Genomic DNA, 19,027 nt, shown 5'->3' with positions numbered 1-19,027 from the left:
AAAGACAGATCCTCTTGTGATCACCGGATGCACATGAACTATAAACCTCTCTACTTACTGTATTTTTTTTCTCATAAATATTATTATTTCTTTAGTTATTTTACTATAATTTCTTTACTTTCTTAATAGATAATTATATTTTTTATTGTAATTATTAATTTATTAATATAGTGTTATTACTCTTTAAACTTTATCAGTGTTTGTGAGTTTTGGCTTTCAGAAAATATCAGTTATCAAACAGTATTTATTTATTACCAGTAAAAGCCTGATAATTCAGGCCTTAAATATATGCAACATAGAAATTGCTTAATACGTATTAACAATAAATTGTTAAAGAATTGGAGACCACCTCAAAGCTATAAATAATGTTACAGGTCAGCTGGAATTCAAGTATAGATGTGTGGTGGCATAAAGCAATCAGTAATTTAAGCAGTGAATGTCCTCCTGTGTGGATGGATACTGAAGATCCTCTCTTCATGCTGTATACCAGGTTTGTGGTAGTTAATGTTTTGCACAGGTATTGGGATTTGATCAAGGGATTCGAGGCTACTGGGTAGCTGGATGTAAGTTCTAAAATTAGGAAGTACAGTGCTTGCACTTTGAAGAATGGCTGGAGATTTTGTAATTCTGAGGGGGTTATTTAAATTGTGAAGTCTGTGCACTTTTGGAATGACAGCTTGGGAATGAGTGATGGTGAATGTGTTTTCCATCTTTGGTTAACCTTACCTTGGTAGGAAATGGCTGAAGTGTTACAAAAGTTTGCTTGAAATACTATTTCAAATTTCTGAATGTTATATAAATGCTGCAGCATTTGCAACCCAAGCTTCACATCCATATTAGTGTGTTGGTACCACTATACTTTCATACATTCCCTTCTTTGCCTCCATAGATAACATTTTTTTTTTGTCTCCACAGATACCTCAACACACCACTCGCCTTTTTTCTTTCATCAGTTCTATGGTTAACCTCACCCTTCATAAACCCATCTGCTGACAAGTCAACTCCCAAATATCTGAAAACATTCACTTCTTACATACTCCCTCTCTCCAATGTGATTTCCAATTTTTCTTTATCTAAATCATTTGATACCCTCATCACCTTACTCTTATCTGTGTTTACTTTCAACTTTCTACCTTTACACGCCCTCCCAAACTCATCTACTGACCTTTGTAACTTTCCTTTAGAATCTTCCATAAGCACAGTATCATCAGCAAAAAATAACTGTGTCATCTCCAATTTTGTACTTGATTAACCATAATTTAATCCCACTCCTTTCCCCAGCACCCTAGCATTTACTTCTTTTACAACTCCCATCTATAAATATATTAAACAACCATGGTGACATTACACATCCCTGTCTAAAACCTACTTTTACCGGGAGGTAATCTCCCTCTCCTACGAACCATAACCTGAGCCTCACTATTCTCATAAAAACTCTCTGCAGCATTTAGTAACTTAATACCTACTCCATACACTTGCAACATCTGCCACATTGCTTCCCTATCCACTCTATCATATGCCTTTTCTAAATCCATAAATGCAATGAAAACTTCCCTACCTTTATCTAAATACTGTTCATATATATGCTTCAATGCAAACACTTGATCTACACATCCCCAACCCACTGTAAGGCCTCCTTGCTCATCTGCAATCCTCCTCTCTGTCTTACCTCTAATTCTTTCAATAATAACCCTACTGTGCACTTTACCTTGTCTTCTTTCAACAAACCAGCCGTATCCCACCGAGACAGGGTGGCCCATAAAGAAAAACAAAAGTTTCTTTAACTTTAGTAATGTATACAGGAGAAGGGGTTACAAGCCCCATGCTCCCAGCATTTTAGTCACCTCTTATGACATGCATGGCTTACAGAGGAAGAATTCTGATCCACTTCCCCATGCAGACTTTACCTGGTATACTCAGTAAACTTATTCCCCTATAATTTTTACAATCTCTTTTGTCTCCCTTCCCTTTATATAAAGGGACTATGCATGCTCTCCGCTTTTTGTTTTTTTCACTAATTTATTTTTTCACATAACTTATGTGGCCTATGAGACCAAAATAAGGTGCAATGTACATATATACACTCGTTGTATACAACACAATAAACACACAAACATAATTATCAATATATTGTTTACAAAACTTGTTTACAAAAACAAACAATACAAAAAAATTTTCATTACTATTGTTCTATAATATATATACCAATGTACAGTCACCAAACATATTCCTAGAAGTTCTGCAGCTTGTGGAACTCTTTGAAACATGTTTTCATGCACAATGGTGTTTTACACTCCTCACACATAAAACCAGTGTGTGTGCATTTTTGTGGACTTTTTTTTTATGTGCAAAGACAAAACACCTCGCCTGAGCAGTTTTCTTCAAAGTATTAGCAGGCAGTTGTGTTTTTTATTTTTTTTTTTTTTTTTTTTTTTTTCAACAAGTCGGTCGTCTCCCACCGAGGCAGGGTGACCCAAAAAAAGAAAGAAAATCCCCAAAAAGAAAATACTTTCATCATCATTCAACACTTTCACCACACTCACACATTATCACTGCTTTTGCAGAGGTGCTCAGGATACAACAGTTTAGAAGCATATACGTATAAAGATACACAACATATCCCTCCAAACTGCCAATATCATATAATATAATATAATATATAATATAATATATATATACACATATATAGTCACTAGATACTTTCATATAACTGCTATTATCTCCATTCAGCAAGCTTGTCTTGTGTGCGAGTGTGTGGCTTATAATTGTTTTGATAGAATTTTCAGAGGGGCATGAAAAACTGATTTTAGGAGTGATATACTGTCCCCCAAACTTAGATAGGGACCAAGGGAGACTACTATGGGAGGAAATTGTTAAGGCCACAAGGCACGATAATGTAGTAATTCTAGGAGACTTTAACTTTAGTCATATTGATTGGAATTTCTTGACTGGGAATTTAGAATCATACGACTTCTTAGAAGTAGTTCAGGATTGTTTTTTGAAGCAGTTTGTGACAGAACCTACAAGGGGAAATAACCTGCTTGACTTAGTTATGGCAAACAATGAATCCCTTGTTAATAATTTAGAAATTTCAGAGGAACTGGGTGCTAGCGACCACAAATCAATTTCATTTAGCATTGAATGGAAGTACGATAGTAGCGATAACTCAGTAACAGTCCCAGATTTTCGCTTAGCAGATTACGATGGGCTTAGAGAACACTTATCATCTGTTGACTGGGGTAATGAAGTGAGCTATCAATATGACAGTTTTCTGAACACTATACATGCTGCTCGAAGAACGTTTATCCCATATAAAGAAATTAGATCAAATAGAAATGACCCAAAATTGATGAATAATAGGCTCAAATATCTACTAGGGCATAAGAAAGGAATTTATAGGAGTATCAAAAGAGGTGAGGGTCATCTTATGAGTCAGTATATTGACATTAAGAGGGACATTAAATAGGGGATAAGAAAAGCTAAAAGGGACTATGAAATTAAAGTTGCTAGGGATTCTAAAACTAACCCAAAAAGTTTTTTCAAGGTCTATAGAACAAAAGTTAGAGATAAGATAGGTCCCCTTAAAAATAACTATGGGCACCTTACTGACAAAGAGAATAAAATGTGCTTGATTTTTAATAATTATTTTCTCTCAGTTTTTACACAGGAAGACACTAACGTTATTCCAGTAATTAATTTTTATAGTGGGCTAGAAGAGGCTAAATTATGTAATATCACAGTCACTAGTGAAATGGTTGTGAAGCAGATACAGACTGAAGCAGAATAAGTCGCCGGGTCCTGATGAGGTTTTTTCAAGGGTTCTTAAGGAATGCAAAATGGAACTCTGTGAACCATTAACTAATATTTTTAATTTATCTCTTCAAACAAGTGTAGTGTCTGATATGTGGAAGATGGCTAATGTAATTCCTATTTTTAAAACAGGGGACAAGTCGTTACCGTCAAATTACCGCCCAATAAGCCTGACCTCAATTGTAGGCAAATTACTAGAGTCAATTATAGCCGAGATTATAAGAAGCCATCTCGATAAGCATAGCTTGATTCACAAGAGGCCGGTCTTGTCTAACTAATTTATTAACTTTCTTCAGTAAAGCTTTTGAGGCTGTTGACCACGATAAAGAATTTGATATTATTTACTTAGATTTTAGTAAGGCTTTCGATAGAGTTCCGCACCATAGACTGTTAAAGAAAGTGGCAGCTCATGGCATTGGGGGAAAAGTGCTCTCGTGGATCGAGTCATGGCTCACTGACAGGAAGAGAGAGTGTCCATAAATGGGGTTAAATCCGAGTGGGGATCTGTAACAAGTGGCGTCCCACAGGGATCAGTCTTGGGCCCGTTGTTGTTTATAATATATATCAATGATCTTGATGAGGGAATTACTAGTGATATGAGCAAATTCGCCGATGACACAAAGATAGGTAGGATAATTGATTCAAACGTAGATGTTATGGAACTTCAGGAGGATTTAAACAAACTCTATTCTTGGTCAGAAAAGTGGCAGATGCAGTTCAATGTAGATAAATGCAAGGTTCTGAAGCTCGGGAGTGCCCATAACCCTAGTACAGTGGACCCCCGCATAACAATCACCTCCGAATGCGACCAATTATGTAAGTGTATTTATGTAAGTGCGTTTGTACGTGTATGTTTGGGGGTCTGAAATGGACTAATCTACTTCACAATATTCCTTATGGGAACAAATTCGGTCAGTACTGGCACCTGAACATACTTCTGGAGTGAAAAAATATCGTTAACCGGGGGTCCACTGTACTTATAAGTTAAATGATGTAGAACTTAGCCATACAGATTGCGAAAAGGACTTGGGGGTTATGGTGAGCAGCAACCTTAAACCAAGACAGCAATGCCTAAGCGTACGTAATAAGGCAAATAGATTACTGGGATTTATATCAAGAAGTGTAAGCAACAGAAGTCCAGAGGTCATACTGCAGCTTTATACATCATTAGTAAGGCCTCACCTAAATTATGCAGCTCAGTTCTGGTCTCCATATTACAGATTGGACATAAACTCGTTAGAAAACATTCAGCGTAGGATGACTAAATTAATACATAGCATTAGAAATCTTCCTTATGAAGAAAGATTGAAGACACTTAAGTTACATTCACTTGTTAGACAAAGAATGAGGGGAGACCTGATCGAAGTGTATAAGTGGAAGATAGGTATTAATAAAGGGGATATTAATAAGGTCTTGAGGATGTCTCTCCAAGAGAGAACCTGCAGTAATGGATTTAAATTAGATAAGTTTAGATTTAGAAAGGACATAGGAAAGTATTGGTTTGGAAATAGGGTAGTTGATGAGTGGAACAGTCTACCTAGTTGGGTTATTGAGGCTGGGACTTTGGGTAGTTTCAAATTTAGGTTGGATAAGTACATGAGTGGGAGGGGTTGGATTTGAGTGGGACTTTCACATCAGAGCTTATTTCTTGGGTGGCATTGAAAATTGGGTTGGGCAAATGTTTTGTTAGTGGGATGAATTGTAAAGGACCTGCCTAGTATGGGCCAACAGGCCTCCTGCAGTGTTCCTCCTTTCTTATGTTCTTACAAGTCAGGAGTCAGCAGCTGTCAAAATGACATATTGTCTCATTACTCACTCCCCCTCCCGCCTGTCAAAACAATGGGGTCGGATGCTGCTTCCCCTCCATTCTATCTAATTATCTTTCTCCCTCATTCTATCTCTTTCAATCTGTCTCTCTTTCTATCTGTCTATCTCTGTCTCACAGGTACATATAAATACAAGTATACATAGTGTAAATTACCTAGGATAACCCAAGAAATCCAGACAAAGTGCTATACTGTGCTTGAAGATATGAGTAAATGTGATGACGCAGTCTTGTGGCTCTCTGAGACAGAGAGCTAGACAGATAGAAGGGAGCTTGACAGACAGACAAATAGACAGACAGAAATATTTGTGTACCAGCAAAAACAGAGGGAGGGGGATGGTCATCTAATCTTTTCTTATCAGCTGCACCCTCCCTCCACCCTCTTTTATGCTCATCAAACGTCAGCTCTTATCAGATCTTATCTCCCCTTATCTTGTCACTGTCATGGGTGAACTGTTTTCCATGCTTCAAGGGAACATCTTCTTCTTCATCATCTTCTTCCTTCTTCCTCCTTCTTCCTTCTTCTTCCTTCTCCTTCCTCCTCCTTCTTCTTCTTCTTCCTCCTCCTCCTCCTCCTCCTCCTCCTCCTCCTCCTCCTCCTCCTCCTTCCTCCTCCTCCTCCTTCCTCCTCCTCCTTCCTCCTCCTCCTTCCTCCTCCTCCTTCCTCCTCCTCCTTCCTCCTCCTCCTTCTTCCTCCTTCTTTTTCCTCCTTTTTCCTCCTCCTTCTTCCTCCTCCTTCTTCCTCCTTCTTCTTCCTCCTTCTTCTTCCTCCTCCTTCTTCCTCCTCCTTCTTCTTCTTCTTCCTTCTTCTTCTTCCTCCTCCATCTTCTTCCTCCTCCTCCTTCTTCCTCCTTCTTTCTTCTTCTTCTTCTTCTTCTTCTTCTTCTTCTTCTTCTTCTTCTTCTTCTTCTTCTTCTTCTTCTTCTTCTTCTTCTTCTTCTTCTTCTTCTTCTTCTTCTTCCTTTTTCCTCCTCATTCTTCTTCCTCCTCCTTCTTCCTCCTCCTCCTTCCTTCTTCCTCCTCCTCCTTCCTTCTTCCTCCTCCTTCCTCCCTTCTTCCTCCTCCTCCTTCCTCCTCCTTCCTCCTCCTTCTTCCTCCTTCATCCTCCTCCTTCCTTCTTCCTCCTCCTCCTTCCTTCTTCCTCCTCCTCCTTCCTTCTTCCTCCTCCTCCTTCCTTCTTCCTCCTCCTCCTTCCTTCCTCCTCCTCCTCCTCCTCCTTCTTCTTCCTCCTCCTTCTTCTTCTTCTTCTTCTTCCTTCTTCTTCCTCCTCCTTCCTCCTTCTTCTTCTTCCTCCTTCTTTTTCTTCCTCCTCCTCCTTTTTCTTCCTCCTCCTTCTTCTTCCTCCTCCTTCTTCTTCATCCTTCCTCCTTCTTCTTCATCCTTCTTCTTCATCCTCCTCCTCCTTCTTCTTCCTCCTCCTCCTCCTTCTTCCTCCTTCTTCTTCTTCTTCCTCCTTCTTCTTCTTCCTCCTTCTTCTTCTTCATCCTTCTTCTTCTTCCTCCTCCTTCTTCTTCTTCCTCCTTCTTCTTCTTCTTCCTCCTTCTTCTTCTTCTTCCTCCTTCTTCTTCTTCCTCCTTCTTCTTCTTCCTCCTTCTTCTTCTTCCTTTTTCTTCTTCTTCCTCCTCCTTCTTCTTCTTCCTTTTTCTTCTTCCTCCTCCTTCTTCTTCTTCCTCCTTCTTCTTCCTCCTTCTTCTTCTTCCTCCTCCTCCTCCTTCCTCCTTCTTCTTCCTCCTTCTTCTACTTCCTCCTTCTTCTTCTTCCTCCTTCTTCTTCTTCTTCCTCCTTCTTCTTCTTCTTCTTCCTCCTTCTTCTTCTTCTTCCTCCTTCTTCTTCTTCTTCTTCCTCCTTCTTCTTCTTCTTCCTCCTTCTTCTTCTTCCTCCTCCTCCTCCTTCTTCTTCTTCCTCTTCTTCATCTTCATCATCCTCATCCTCTTCCTCCTCCTCCTCCTCTTCTTCTTCCTCTTCCTCTTCTTCCTCTTCCTCCTCTTCCTCTTCCTTCTCTTTCTCTTCCTTCTCTTTCTCTTCCTCCTCTTCCTCCCCCTCCTCCTCCTCCATTGCTTTTGGTGTGAAACTCCTCGAAATCATGAAATTGATCTTCACTGACACTTCCATCTGTGTTAGAGCATCACTTGAGAAGAGAAGACTCCCAGATTTGCTGGGGACTCACATATTTCTTACCGTTAAGCATGCTGAAAAAGGACAACTGAAATGGCATTCCCACAATGCACCACTGGCTCCCCGATTTTTTTTATATGGTGCACACTGGCCATGGAGACCCATTCTCTCACATGTGGGCCTACCAGCTTTCTCCTGCTTATCACACCGGCCGATTCCCACCAAGGCAGGGTGGCCCGAAAAAGAAAAACTTTCACCATCATTCACTCCATCACTGTCTTGCCAGAAGGGTGCTTTACACTACAGTTTTTAAACTGCAACATTAACACCCCTCCTTCAGAGTGCAGGCACTGTACTTCCCATCTCCAGGACTCAAGTCCGGCCTGCCGGTTTCCCTGAATCCCTTCATAAATGTTACTTTGCTCACACTCCAACAGCACGTCAAGTATTAAAAACCATTTGTCTCCATTCACTCCTATCAAACACGCTCACGCATGCCTGCTGGAAGTCCAAGCCCCTCGCACACAAAACCTCCTTGACCCCCTCCCTCCAACCCTTCCTAGGCCGACCCCTACCCCGCCTTCCTTCCACTACAGACTGATACACTCTTGAAGTCATTCTGTTTCGCTCCATTCTCTCTACATGTCCGAACCACCTCAACAACCCTTCCTCAGCCCTCTGGACAACAGTTTTGGTAATCCCGCACCTCCTCCTAACTTCCAAACTACGAATTCTCTGCATTATATTCACACCACACATTGCCCTCAGACATGACATCTCCACTGCCTCCAGCCTTCTCCTCGCTGCAACATTCATCACCCACGCTTCACACCCATATAAGAGCGTTGGTAAAACTATACTCTCATACATTCCCCTCTTTGCCTCCAAGGACAAAGTTCTTTGTCTCCACAGACTCCTAAGTGCACCACTCACTCTTTTTCCCTCATCAATTCTATGATTCACCTCATCTTTCATAGACCCATCCGCTGACACGTCCACTCCCAAATATCTGAATACGTTCACCTCCTCCATACTCTCTCCCTCCAATCTGATATTCAATCTTTCATCACCTAATCTTTTTGTTATCCTCATAACCTTACTCTTTCCTCTATTCACCTTTAATTTTCTTCTTTTGCACACCCTACCAAATTCATCCACCAATCTCTGCAACTTCTCTTCAGAATCTCCCAAGAGCACAGTGTCATCAGCAAAGAGCAGCTGTGACAACTCCCACTTTGTGTGTGATTCTTTATCTTTTAACTCCACGCCTCTTGCCAAGACCCTCGCATTTACTTCTCTTACAACCCCATCTATAAATATATTAAACAACCACGGTGACATCACACATCCTTGTCTAAGGCCTACTTTTACTGGGAAAAAATTTCCCTCTTTCCTACATACTCTAACTTGAGCCTCACTATCCTCGTAAAAACTCTTCACTGCTTTCAGTAACCTACCTCCTACACCATACACTTGCAACATCTGCCACATTGCCCCCCTATCCACCCTGTCATACGCCTTTTCCAAATCCATAAATGCCACAAAGACCTCTTTAGCCTTATCTAAATACTGTTCACTTATATGTTTCACTGTAAACACCTGGTCCACACACCCCCTACCTTTCCTAAAGCCTCCTTGTTCATCTGCTATCCTATTCTCCGTCTTACTCTTAATTCTTTCAATTATAACTCTACCATACACTTTACCAGGTACACTCAACAGACTTATCCCCCTATAATTTTTGCACTCTCTTTTATCCCCTTTGCCTTTATACAAAGGAACTATGCATGCTCTCTGCCAATCCCTAGGTACCTTACCCTCTTCCATACATTTATTAAATAATTGCACCAACCACTCCAAAACTATATCCCCACCTGCTTTTAACATTTCTATCTTTATCCCATCAATCCCGGCTGCCTTACCCCCTTTCATTTTACCTACTGCCTCACGAACTTCCCCCACACTCACAACTGGCTCTTCCTCACTCCTACAAGATGTTATTCCTCCTTGCCCTATACACGAAATCACAGCTTCCCTATCTTCATCAACATTTAACAATTCCTCAAAATATTCCTTCCATCTTCCCAATACCTCTAACTCTCCATTTAATAACTCTCCTCTCCTATTTTTAACTGACAAATCCATTTGTTCTCTAGGCTTTCTTAACTTGTTAATCTCACTCCAAAACTTTTTCTTATTTTCAACAAAATTTGTTGATAACATCTCACCCACTCTCTCATTTGCTCTCTTTTTACATTGCTTCACCACTCTCTTAACTTCTCTCTTTTTCTCCATATACTCTTCCCTCCTTGCATCACTTCTACTTTGTAAAAACTTCTCATATGCTAACTTTTTCTCCCTTACTACTCTCTTTACATCATCATTCCACCAATCGCTCCTCTTCCCTCCCACACCCACTTTCCTGTAACCACAAACTTCTGCTGAACACTCTAACACTACATTTTTAAACCTACCCTATACCTCTTCAACCCGATTTCCTATGCTCTCATTAGCCCATCTATCCTCCAATAGCTGTTTATATCTTACCCTAACTGCCTCCTCTTTTAGTTTATAAACCTTCACCTCTCTCTTCCCTGATGCTTCTATTCTCCTTGTATCCCATCTACCTTTTACTCTCAGTGTAGCTACAACTAGAAAGTGATCTGATATATCTGTGGCCCCTCTATAAACATGTACATCCTGAAGTCTACTCAACAGTCTTTTATCTACCAATACATAATCCAACAAACTACTGTCATTTCGCCCTACATCATATCTTGTATACTTATTTATCCTCGTTTTCTTAAAATATGTATTACCTATAACTAAACCCCTTTCTATACAAAGTTCAATCAAAGGGCTCCCATTATCATTTACACCTGGTACCCCAAACTTACCTACCACACCCTCTAAAAGTTTCTCCTACTTTAGCATTCAGATCCCCTACCACAATTACTCTCTCACTTGGTTCAAAGGCTCCTGTACATTCACTTAACATCTCCCAAAATCTCTCTCTCTCCTCTACATTCCTCTCTTCTCTAGGTGCATACACGCTTATTATGACCCACTTTTCACATCCAACCTTTACTTTAATCCATATAATTCTTGAATTTACACATTCAATTTACACAATAGGTAGTAGGTTGGTAGACAGCAACCACCCAGGGAAGTACTACCGTCCTGCCAGATGACTGTGAAACAGAAACCTGTAACTGTTTTGCATGATGGTAGGATTGCTGGTTTCTTTTTCTGTCTCATAAACACGCTAGATAACAGGGATATCTTGCTACTCCTACTTACACTTTGGTCACACTTCACAGACACGGACATGCATATATATATATACATACATCTAGGTTTTTCTCCTTTTTCTAAATAGCTCTTGTTCTTCTTTATTTCTTCTATTGTCCATGGGGAAGTGGAAAAGAATCTTTCCTCCGTAAGCCATGCGTGTCGTTTGAGGCGACTAAAATGCCGGGAGCAATGGGCTAGTAACCCCTTCTCCTGTAGACATTTACTAAAAAAGAGAAGAAGAAAAACTTTATAAAACCACTACAATTTATGCGTATAAATACATCAGAAACAGTGGTGCGTAAAACGTTTATATATGGCGTAAACAGTCAAAGGGTTAAACTCGCAAGTAGAGGTCCCACTGTACAGTGGACCCCCACATAACGATATTAATCCGTTCCTGAGAGCTCATTGTTATGCGAAATTATCGTTATGCGAATGAATTTTCCCCATAAGAAATAAGGGAAATCAAATTAATCCGTGCAAGACACCCAAAAGTATGAAAAAAAAAATTTACCACATGAAATATACATTTTCCTACACACAAAGAGAAGGATACATGCACAATAGCAGAGTAGTACATGCACAATATATATTGTGCATGTACTACTCTACTAAATGAAGAATAAATGACACCTTTATTGAAGATGCAGCAATGACTGATGAGACACTATGTCCTGGGAGTGCCTTTTCCTCCTGAGTACTGTAGGTCCTGTTTGGCATTTTCTTCCAGAACATGCCTTATCACACTGTGTATGCAACTACGATTCTTAAATCTCTCAAACCAACCTTTGCTGGCTTTAAATTCACCAGTATGAGCACTAGTTCCAGGCATTTTTCCCTCTTCACCTGGGTGTTAGTCGACTGATGTGGGTTGCATCCTGGGAGACAAGATTAAGGACCCCAATGGAAATAAGTTAGACAGTAAGTTAGACAGTCTTCGATGACACTGACTTTTTTGGGTTATCCTGGGTGGCTAACCCTCTGGGGTTAATTGTTTCTTGGTATTCTCAATAAGCCACACCAACAACGGTGCTACAGCAGCAGCAGCAGCAGCTGACAGTGCTACAGCAGCAGCAGCTGACAGTGCTACAGCAGCAGCAGCTGACAGTGCTACAGCAGCAGCAGCTGACAGTGCTACAGCAGCAGCAGCTGACAGTGCTACAGCAGCAGCAGCTGACAGTGCTACAGCAGCAGCAGCTGACAGTGCTACAGCAGCAGCAGACGGTACTACAGCAGCAACAGCAGCTGATGGAGGTACAGCAGCCACAGCAGCTGATGGAGGTACAGCAGCAGCAGCAGCTGATGGTGCTACAGCAGCAGCAGCAGCTGACAGTGCTACAGCAGTAGCAGACGGTGCTACAGCAGCAGCAGTTGGTACGACAGCAGCAGCAGCAGCAGCTGACGGTGGTACAGCAGCAGCAGCAGCTGACGGTGCTACAGCAGCAGCAGCAGCTGACAGTGCTACAGCAGCAGCAGCATCAGCAGTTGACCATGGTACCACAGTATTTCGATAATATTTCTCACCCTTTTTACCACAGGGTTGGCACTAGAAGCTTTCTTAGGGCCCATGGTCGCTTATTTTGCAGATAAAATCACCAAAAACGCTGTAATAATACGAAATGTTCCGATTGTATGCTTGGATGTTACCGCGGAGGCTGGCTTGTAAACAATGCCACCGGCGGAACATGTGAGGCTGGCTCAGGCCGCACATTAGACGCGTCTCGGACGAATAGCGTTGAGTGGGTTTTTTAGCGGTATGCGAGGCAAAATCTTAGCGATAAAATGTATCGGTATGCGGATTTAACGTTATGTGATGCCAACAGTATGCGGGGGTCCACTGTACTTCGCCCCATCCCACATGCTCTTCCAAGACATAACTGGAAGGATAATACTCCCACACTAATCCCAGATTGTAGTGAGGCACCTCGTCCCTTGTTTGGTTCTCATATAAATCTGGGGAAGAGGTAACCTCCATTTCAACACTCAGTTTCTCCAGAAACATTAAGGAATGCCCCCGTGATATTTATCTGCCTCACAGAGGTTCCTTCAGTAGGTGGAATACTGATAGTGGTGGGTGGAGTAGTGATAGTGGTGGGTGGAGTAGTGAAAATGGTGAGTGGAGTAGGGAGGATGGTGGATGGAGTAGTAATAATGGTGAGTGGAGTAGATATGGCAGTGGGTGGAGTAGTGAGGGTGGTAGGTGTAGTAGAGATAGTGGTGGGTGGACTAGTGAAGGTGGTTCTTATTTAAAAACCCGTAACAAAAAAATTGGGGTAGTTTTTTGGGAGCTGGAATGGATTAATGGCATTTCAATTAATTTTAATGAGGAAAATTGATTTCATATACAAGCAAATTGAGTTATGAGCTGGGTCACAGAACGAATTAAACTCATAAGTCAAGGTACCACTGTACTTATTACCAAGCCTCTTTGTACACATAGCTCAATTAAAGGCTCCCTAGCTCAGTTAAAGGCTCTCCATTTTCATTTACCTACTACTCCCTCCACAACATTTTTACCCACTTCAGCATTGAGATCCCCAACACAGGTACTCCCTCACTAGGTTCAAAACTTCCCACACCCTCACTCAACATTTCCCAAAATCTCTCTCTGTCCTCTACACTTCTCTCTTCTCCAGATACATAAACACTTTCTATAACCCTTATTTTACACCACATAATCCTGGAATTTATACATTTATATTCCCTCTTTTCCTGCCATAACTTATCCTTCAACATTATTGCTACTCCTTTAGCTCTAACTCAATTTGAAACCCCTGACCTAATCCCATTTATTTCTCCCTATTGATACTCTCCTACCCCCTTCAGCTTTGTTTCACCTATAGCCTGGACATCCAGCTCCTCATTCATAACATCCACAATCATCTCTTTCATATCATTCACACAACATCCACGCACATTCAGACATATGACCGAACTGTATTTTTTTTTTTTTTTTTTTTTCTCAACAAGTCGGCTGTCTCCCACCGAGGCAGGGTGACCCAAAAAAGAAAGAAAATCCCCAAAAAGAAAATACTTTCATCATCATTCAACACTTTCACCACACTCACACATTATCACTGTTTTTGCAGAGGTGCTCAGAATACAACAGTCTAGAAGCATACACATATAAAGATACACAACATATCCCTCCAAACTGCCAATATCCCAAACCCCTCCTTTAAAGTGCAGGCATTGTACTTCCCATTTCCAGGACTCAAGTCCGACTATATGAAAATAACCGGTTTCCCTGAATCCCTTCACTAAATATTACCCTGCTCACACTCCAACAGATCGTCAGGTCCCAAGTACCATTCGTCTCCATTCACTCCTATCTAACACGCTCATGCACGCTTGCTGGAAGTCCAAGCCCCTCGCCCACAAAACCTCCTTTACCCCCTCTCTCCAACCCTTTCGAGGACGACCCCTACCCCGCCTTCCTTCCCCTATAGATTTATATGCTTTCCATATCATTCTACTTTGATCCATTCTCTCTAAATGACCAAACCACCTCAACAACCCCTCTTCTGCCCTCTGACTAATACTTTTATTAACTACACACCTTCTCCTAATTTCCAAACTCCGAATTTTCTGCATAATATTTACACCACACATTGCCCTTAAACAGGACATCTCCACTGCCTCCAAACGTCTCCTCGCTGCTGCATTTACCACCCAAGCTTCACACCCATATAAAAGTGTTGGCACTACTATACTTTCATACATTCCCTTCTTTGCCTCCATAGATAACGTTTTTTGACTCCACATATACCTCAACGCACCACTCACCTTTTTTCCCTCATCAATTCTATGATTAACCTCATCCTTCATAAATCCATCCGCCGACACGTCAACTCCCAAGTATCTGAAAACATTCACTTCTTCCATACTCCTCCTCTCCAATTTGATATCCAATTTTTCTTTATCTAAATCATTTGACACCCTCATCACCTTACTCTTTTCTATGTTCACTTTCAGTTTTCTACCTTTACACACATTCCCAAACTCATCCACTAACCTTTGCAATTTTTCTTTAGAATCTCCCATAAGCACAGTATCATCAGCAAAAAGTAACTGTATGTGTTTATCAAATTTACTGGTAGTTATTTGATTTGTATAAAGTAAATGACAGCTCATGTTTCTTGTTCATGCATGTGTGTATAAAGCTGTAGTGAACAAACATACTCATACACTTGTGATGAATTAAAAAATTTCAGTGATTTAGTTATTAATACTGATCAGAGGGTAATATTTTTAAAATGCTGAGTTGTTGTTCTTAAAACAGTGGCAGCACAGGCAAGCCCAAAGGAGTGTTGCATACCATTGGTGGATACATGTTGTATGTTGCTACAACCTTCAAATACACTTTTGACTATCATCCAGGAGACGTCTATTTCTGCACAGCTGACATTGGATGGATCACCGGTCACTCATATGTAACCTATGGACCTATGCTAAATAATGCTACATCAGTCTTGGTAAGTATAGGTGTATACAAGGATCTACACATGCCCCATTAACATTTTTAATTAATGTAAATGATTTACTGGTAGGAATAAAAGGTAAATGAATGTTTACAGATGATGCACGAATATTAGGTCCAATACATAATAAAAATAACTGTATATCTCTTCAGGATAACCAGTATAAATTGAGCTAAAAGTGTGATAGATGAATGATGAAATTTTATGTAGTTCACACATTGTTATATAATAGAAGTGGGAGAGAGTGAAATTAGGTTACATGAAGAATATGGATTGTGTGGTCAAATACACACTATATGTGTTTAGTTGCAGTTGTTTTAAAGTTGTTCTTTGTGGAAAAAATACAATTTTTCCATGTTGGGAGACATCTTAGGTTCAAGGGGAACATGACTAGTGTTCTGGCTGGCCACCCAAAGTTTTGAGGCATCTGTAGCTGAGTGGTTTTAGGCATGAGTTTGTCATCTATTTATACTTTGGAAAGCTGGTGACCTGGGTTCAAATCCTGCTGACTTTTTTTTTTTTTGTGTGTGTGTGTGTGTGTGTGTGTTTTCTTTGTTTAACCCTTTGACTGTTTCGGTCATATATATACGTCTTACGAGCCACCGTTTTTGACGTATATATACTCATAAATTCTAGCGGCTTCAAATCAAGCAGGAAAAAGCTGGTAGGCCCACATGCGAGAGAATGGGTCTGTGTGGTCAGTGTGCACCATATAAAAAAAAATCCTGCAGCATGCAGTGCATAATGAAAAAAAAGAACTCGGACCGTTTTTTTTTTTTTTTTTTTTTAATTAAAATGCCGGCTTTGTGGTCTATTTTCGTATAGTATTTATGGTTGTATTCCCGTTTTCTTGGTCTCATTTGATAGAATGGAAAACATATAGAAATAGAGGTGATTTTGAATGGAGCTCAAAGTAGGGGAAATGTTTGATTTTTGCCAATGTTCAAAAGTAAACAAATGATGTCATTTTCCAATAAATGTCCAAGTAGCCATTCTAATATGCAGTCATGAATGGGTTGACATTATTTATACAATTATTACAATATTGCAGTAGTCTGCATACCAGTAAATCTTCTATTTTTTGTTTGAATAAAAATTCAAAATAGAAAGCAAGAGTAATATCAGAGGAGCCTGGAGACATGACTGATGAACAAAGAAAATGTTGTTTTAGAACCAGGAATGTCTGCATTGTTCATTCTGGACCCTGTTTTGAAATTGTCATTTTTTTAATATTCATGAAATTGGCCAAATTGCAAATTTCTGACCACGTTATTGGGTAGTTGAAATCGGTAAATGGGCAGTTTCTTGTACTCAGTCGATAGAAAAAATGGAGTTCTAAAGAAATAGGTATGAGTTTGGTCGACTGGAATAATGGAATTAGCTGAAAATAGGGCTCAAAGTGGATGAAATCGCTGAATCGTAAATATTGCCAAGGTTGCTAATTTCGCGAGAACATAATTCCATCAGTTTTCCATCAAATTTCGTTCTTTTGGTGTCATTACAATTGGGAAAATTCTCTATCATTTCATAAGAAAAAATATTTTTTTTTTTTGGAAATTTTGCGACACCAGGAGACACCTCAGGATTTGGGGTTGTGACAGTCAAGGGGTTAAAACAGTCCTACAGTACTGAAAATATACATAATATAAATTGTAATACTGTATATATACACATACAGTACAGTATATATTGATATACTGAATTACCAGTACTGTACATGCATGCATGTCGAGAGAATGCGCATGTGTTGACAAAATGCACAAAAGTGATTTGCTATTTATTTGAAACACCAACTTGAGATCTTCAACATCTACTGAAAACAACCTCATTTGCAAGGTTAAATGTACAGAAAATCTCTTGTGTTTTATTGTCATGTCATGAGTTTTCTTGTCACCTTGTGTGTTTTATTGTCACCTTGTGAGTTTTATTGTCACCTTGTGGGTTTTATTGTCACCTTGTGGGTTTTATTGTCACCTTGTGAGTTTTATTGTCACCTTGTGGGTTTTATTGTCACCTTGTGAGTTTTGTTGTCACCTTGTGGGTTTTATTGTCACCTTGTGGGTTTTATTGTCACCTTGTGAGTTTTATTGTCACCTTGTGGGTTTTATTGTCACCTTGTGGGTTTTATTGTCACCTTGTGGGTTTTATTGTCACCTTGTGGGTTTTATTGTCACCTTGTGAGTTTTATTGTCACCTTGAGGGTTTTGTCACCTTGTGGGTTTTATCGTTACCTTGTGGGTTTTATTGTCTTGTGGGTTTTATTGTAGCCTTGTGGATTTTATTGTCTTGTGGGTTTCATTGTTACCTTGTGGGTATCGTCACCTTGTGTGTTATATTGTCACCTTGTATTTTATTGTCACTTTGTGGGTTTTATTGTCACCTTGTGTGTTTTATTGTCACCTTGTGTGTTTTATTGTCACCTTGTTTGTTTTATTGTCACCTTGTGGGTTTTATTGTCACCTTGTGGGTTTTATCAACACCTTGTGGGTTTTATTGTCTTGTGGGTTTTATTGTCACCATGTGTGTTTTATTGTTGCCTTGTGGGTTTTATTGTCACAATTTGTGTTTTATTGTTGCCTTGTGGGTTTTATTGTATTTTGGGTTTTATTGTCACCTTGTATATTTTATTGTCACCTTGTGGGTTTTGTTATCACCTTGTGTGGTTTTTCTCTTATCATTGACAAGTGTTCATTACATGCTATCAGCCATCATATAAATGATTATTACTTTTTTATATTTTAAATTCATAAGATTTTTCGTAGTTAAATATGTTATGGTGGCAGAAAGAAACAATTATTGTTTATCTGATTGCCTTTGCAGTTTGAAGGGGTGCCCACTTACCCACATATTGACCGTTTCTGGGAAATTATTGAAAAATACAAGGTAACCAAGTTTTACACAGCGCCTACTGCGATCAGAACACTCATGAAGTTTGGTGATGAACCTATAAAAAAGTAAGTTGGTAATTAATTGATTCACAATAAAATTTATCATATCCATCAACATTGGGACCAGGGGCAACACCAAAATTCTCATACTGGTAGGGTTGGCATTCTTGCTCTGAAACATCTTTATGATTATTATTACTATTTTTAAATATTTTTTTTTTTTTTTTTTTTTTTTTTTTTTAGGGGGGAGGGCTTCAGCTGCCCCAAGCTTCTGTTTAGCACCACCACTAAGTGGGACACAGTGTGCCTCTCACCACATTGTGTCCCTTACTTGTTGTCCAACTAGTATCATTTCTCCATGCAGAAATTAAGTTGCTCATAAAAATAATCTGAACCTCCCATTTAATATAAAATTTTTAAAAGCAACAGTATCAATATTATAAAACAGAAACTGTAATACTTGGTGCTTACATTAATATTTTGTCATCTCCTCCTTGGCCTTGATAACCATTAAGCCATTTGTATATGCTTTCACTAAGATCCCTGAAGTTATCAGTGGATAACTGATTAACCCATATGTCCTTGATCTCCTGCAGGGACGACATGAATTAAAT

The 19,027-nt window shown here is 39.7% G+C and overlaps 1 protein-coding gene across 4 annotated transcripts in view; it reads left to right on the top strand.

The window, feature by feature from the left end:
- AcCoAS (acetyl coenzyme A synthase) overlaps positions 1–19,027 on the top strand; it is a 68,334-nt gene that overhangs the window by 32,076 nt on the left and 17,231 nt on the right. For all 4 annotated transcript variants that reach the window (XM_070088533.1, XM_070088534.1, XM_070088535.1 and 1 more), the window contains 3 exons: positions 375–490; positions 15,327–15,519; positions 18,346–18,479. In XM_070088533.1, coding sequence (XP_069944634.1) covers positions 375–490; positions 15,327–15,519; positions 18,346–18,479 — 443 coding nt within the window. The remainder of the gene's footprint in view (positions 1–374; positions 491–15,326; positions 15,520–18,345; positions 18,480–19,027) is intronic.

Source organism: Cherax quadricarinatus, chromosome 25 (assembly GCF_038502225.1).
Source record: "Cherax quadricarinatus isolate ZL_2023a chromosome 25, ASM3850222v1, whole genome shotgun sequence".
Lineage (NCBI taxonomy): Eukaryota > Metazoa > Arthropoda > Malacostraca > Decapoda > Parastacidae > Cherax > Cherax quadricarinatus.
Note: the sequence above shows the minus strand (reverse complement) of the source record. Positions and strands in the feature narration are given on the sequence as shown.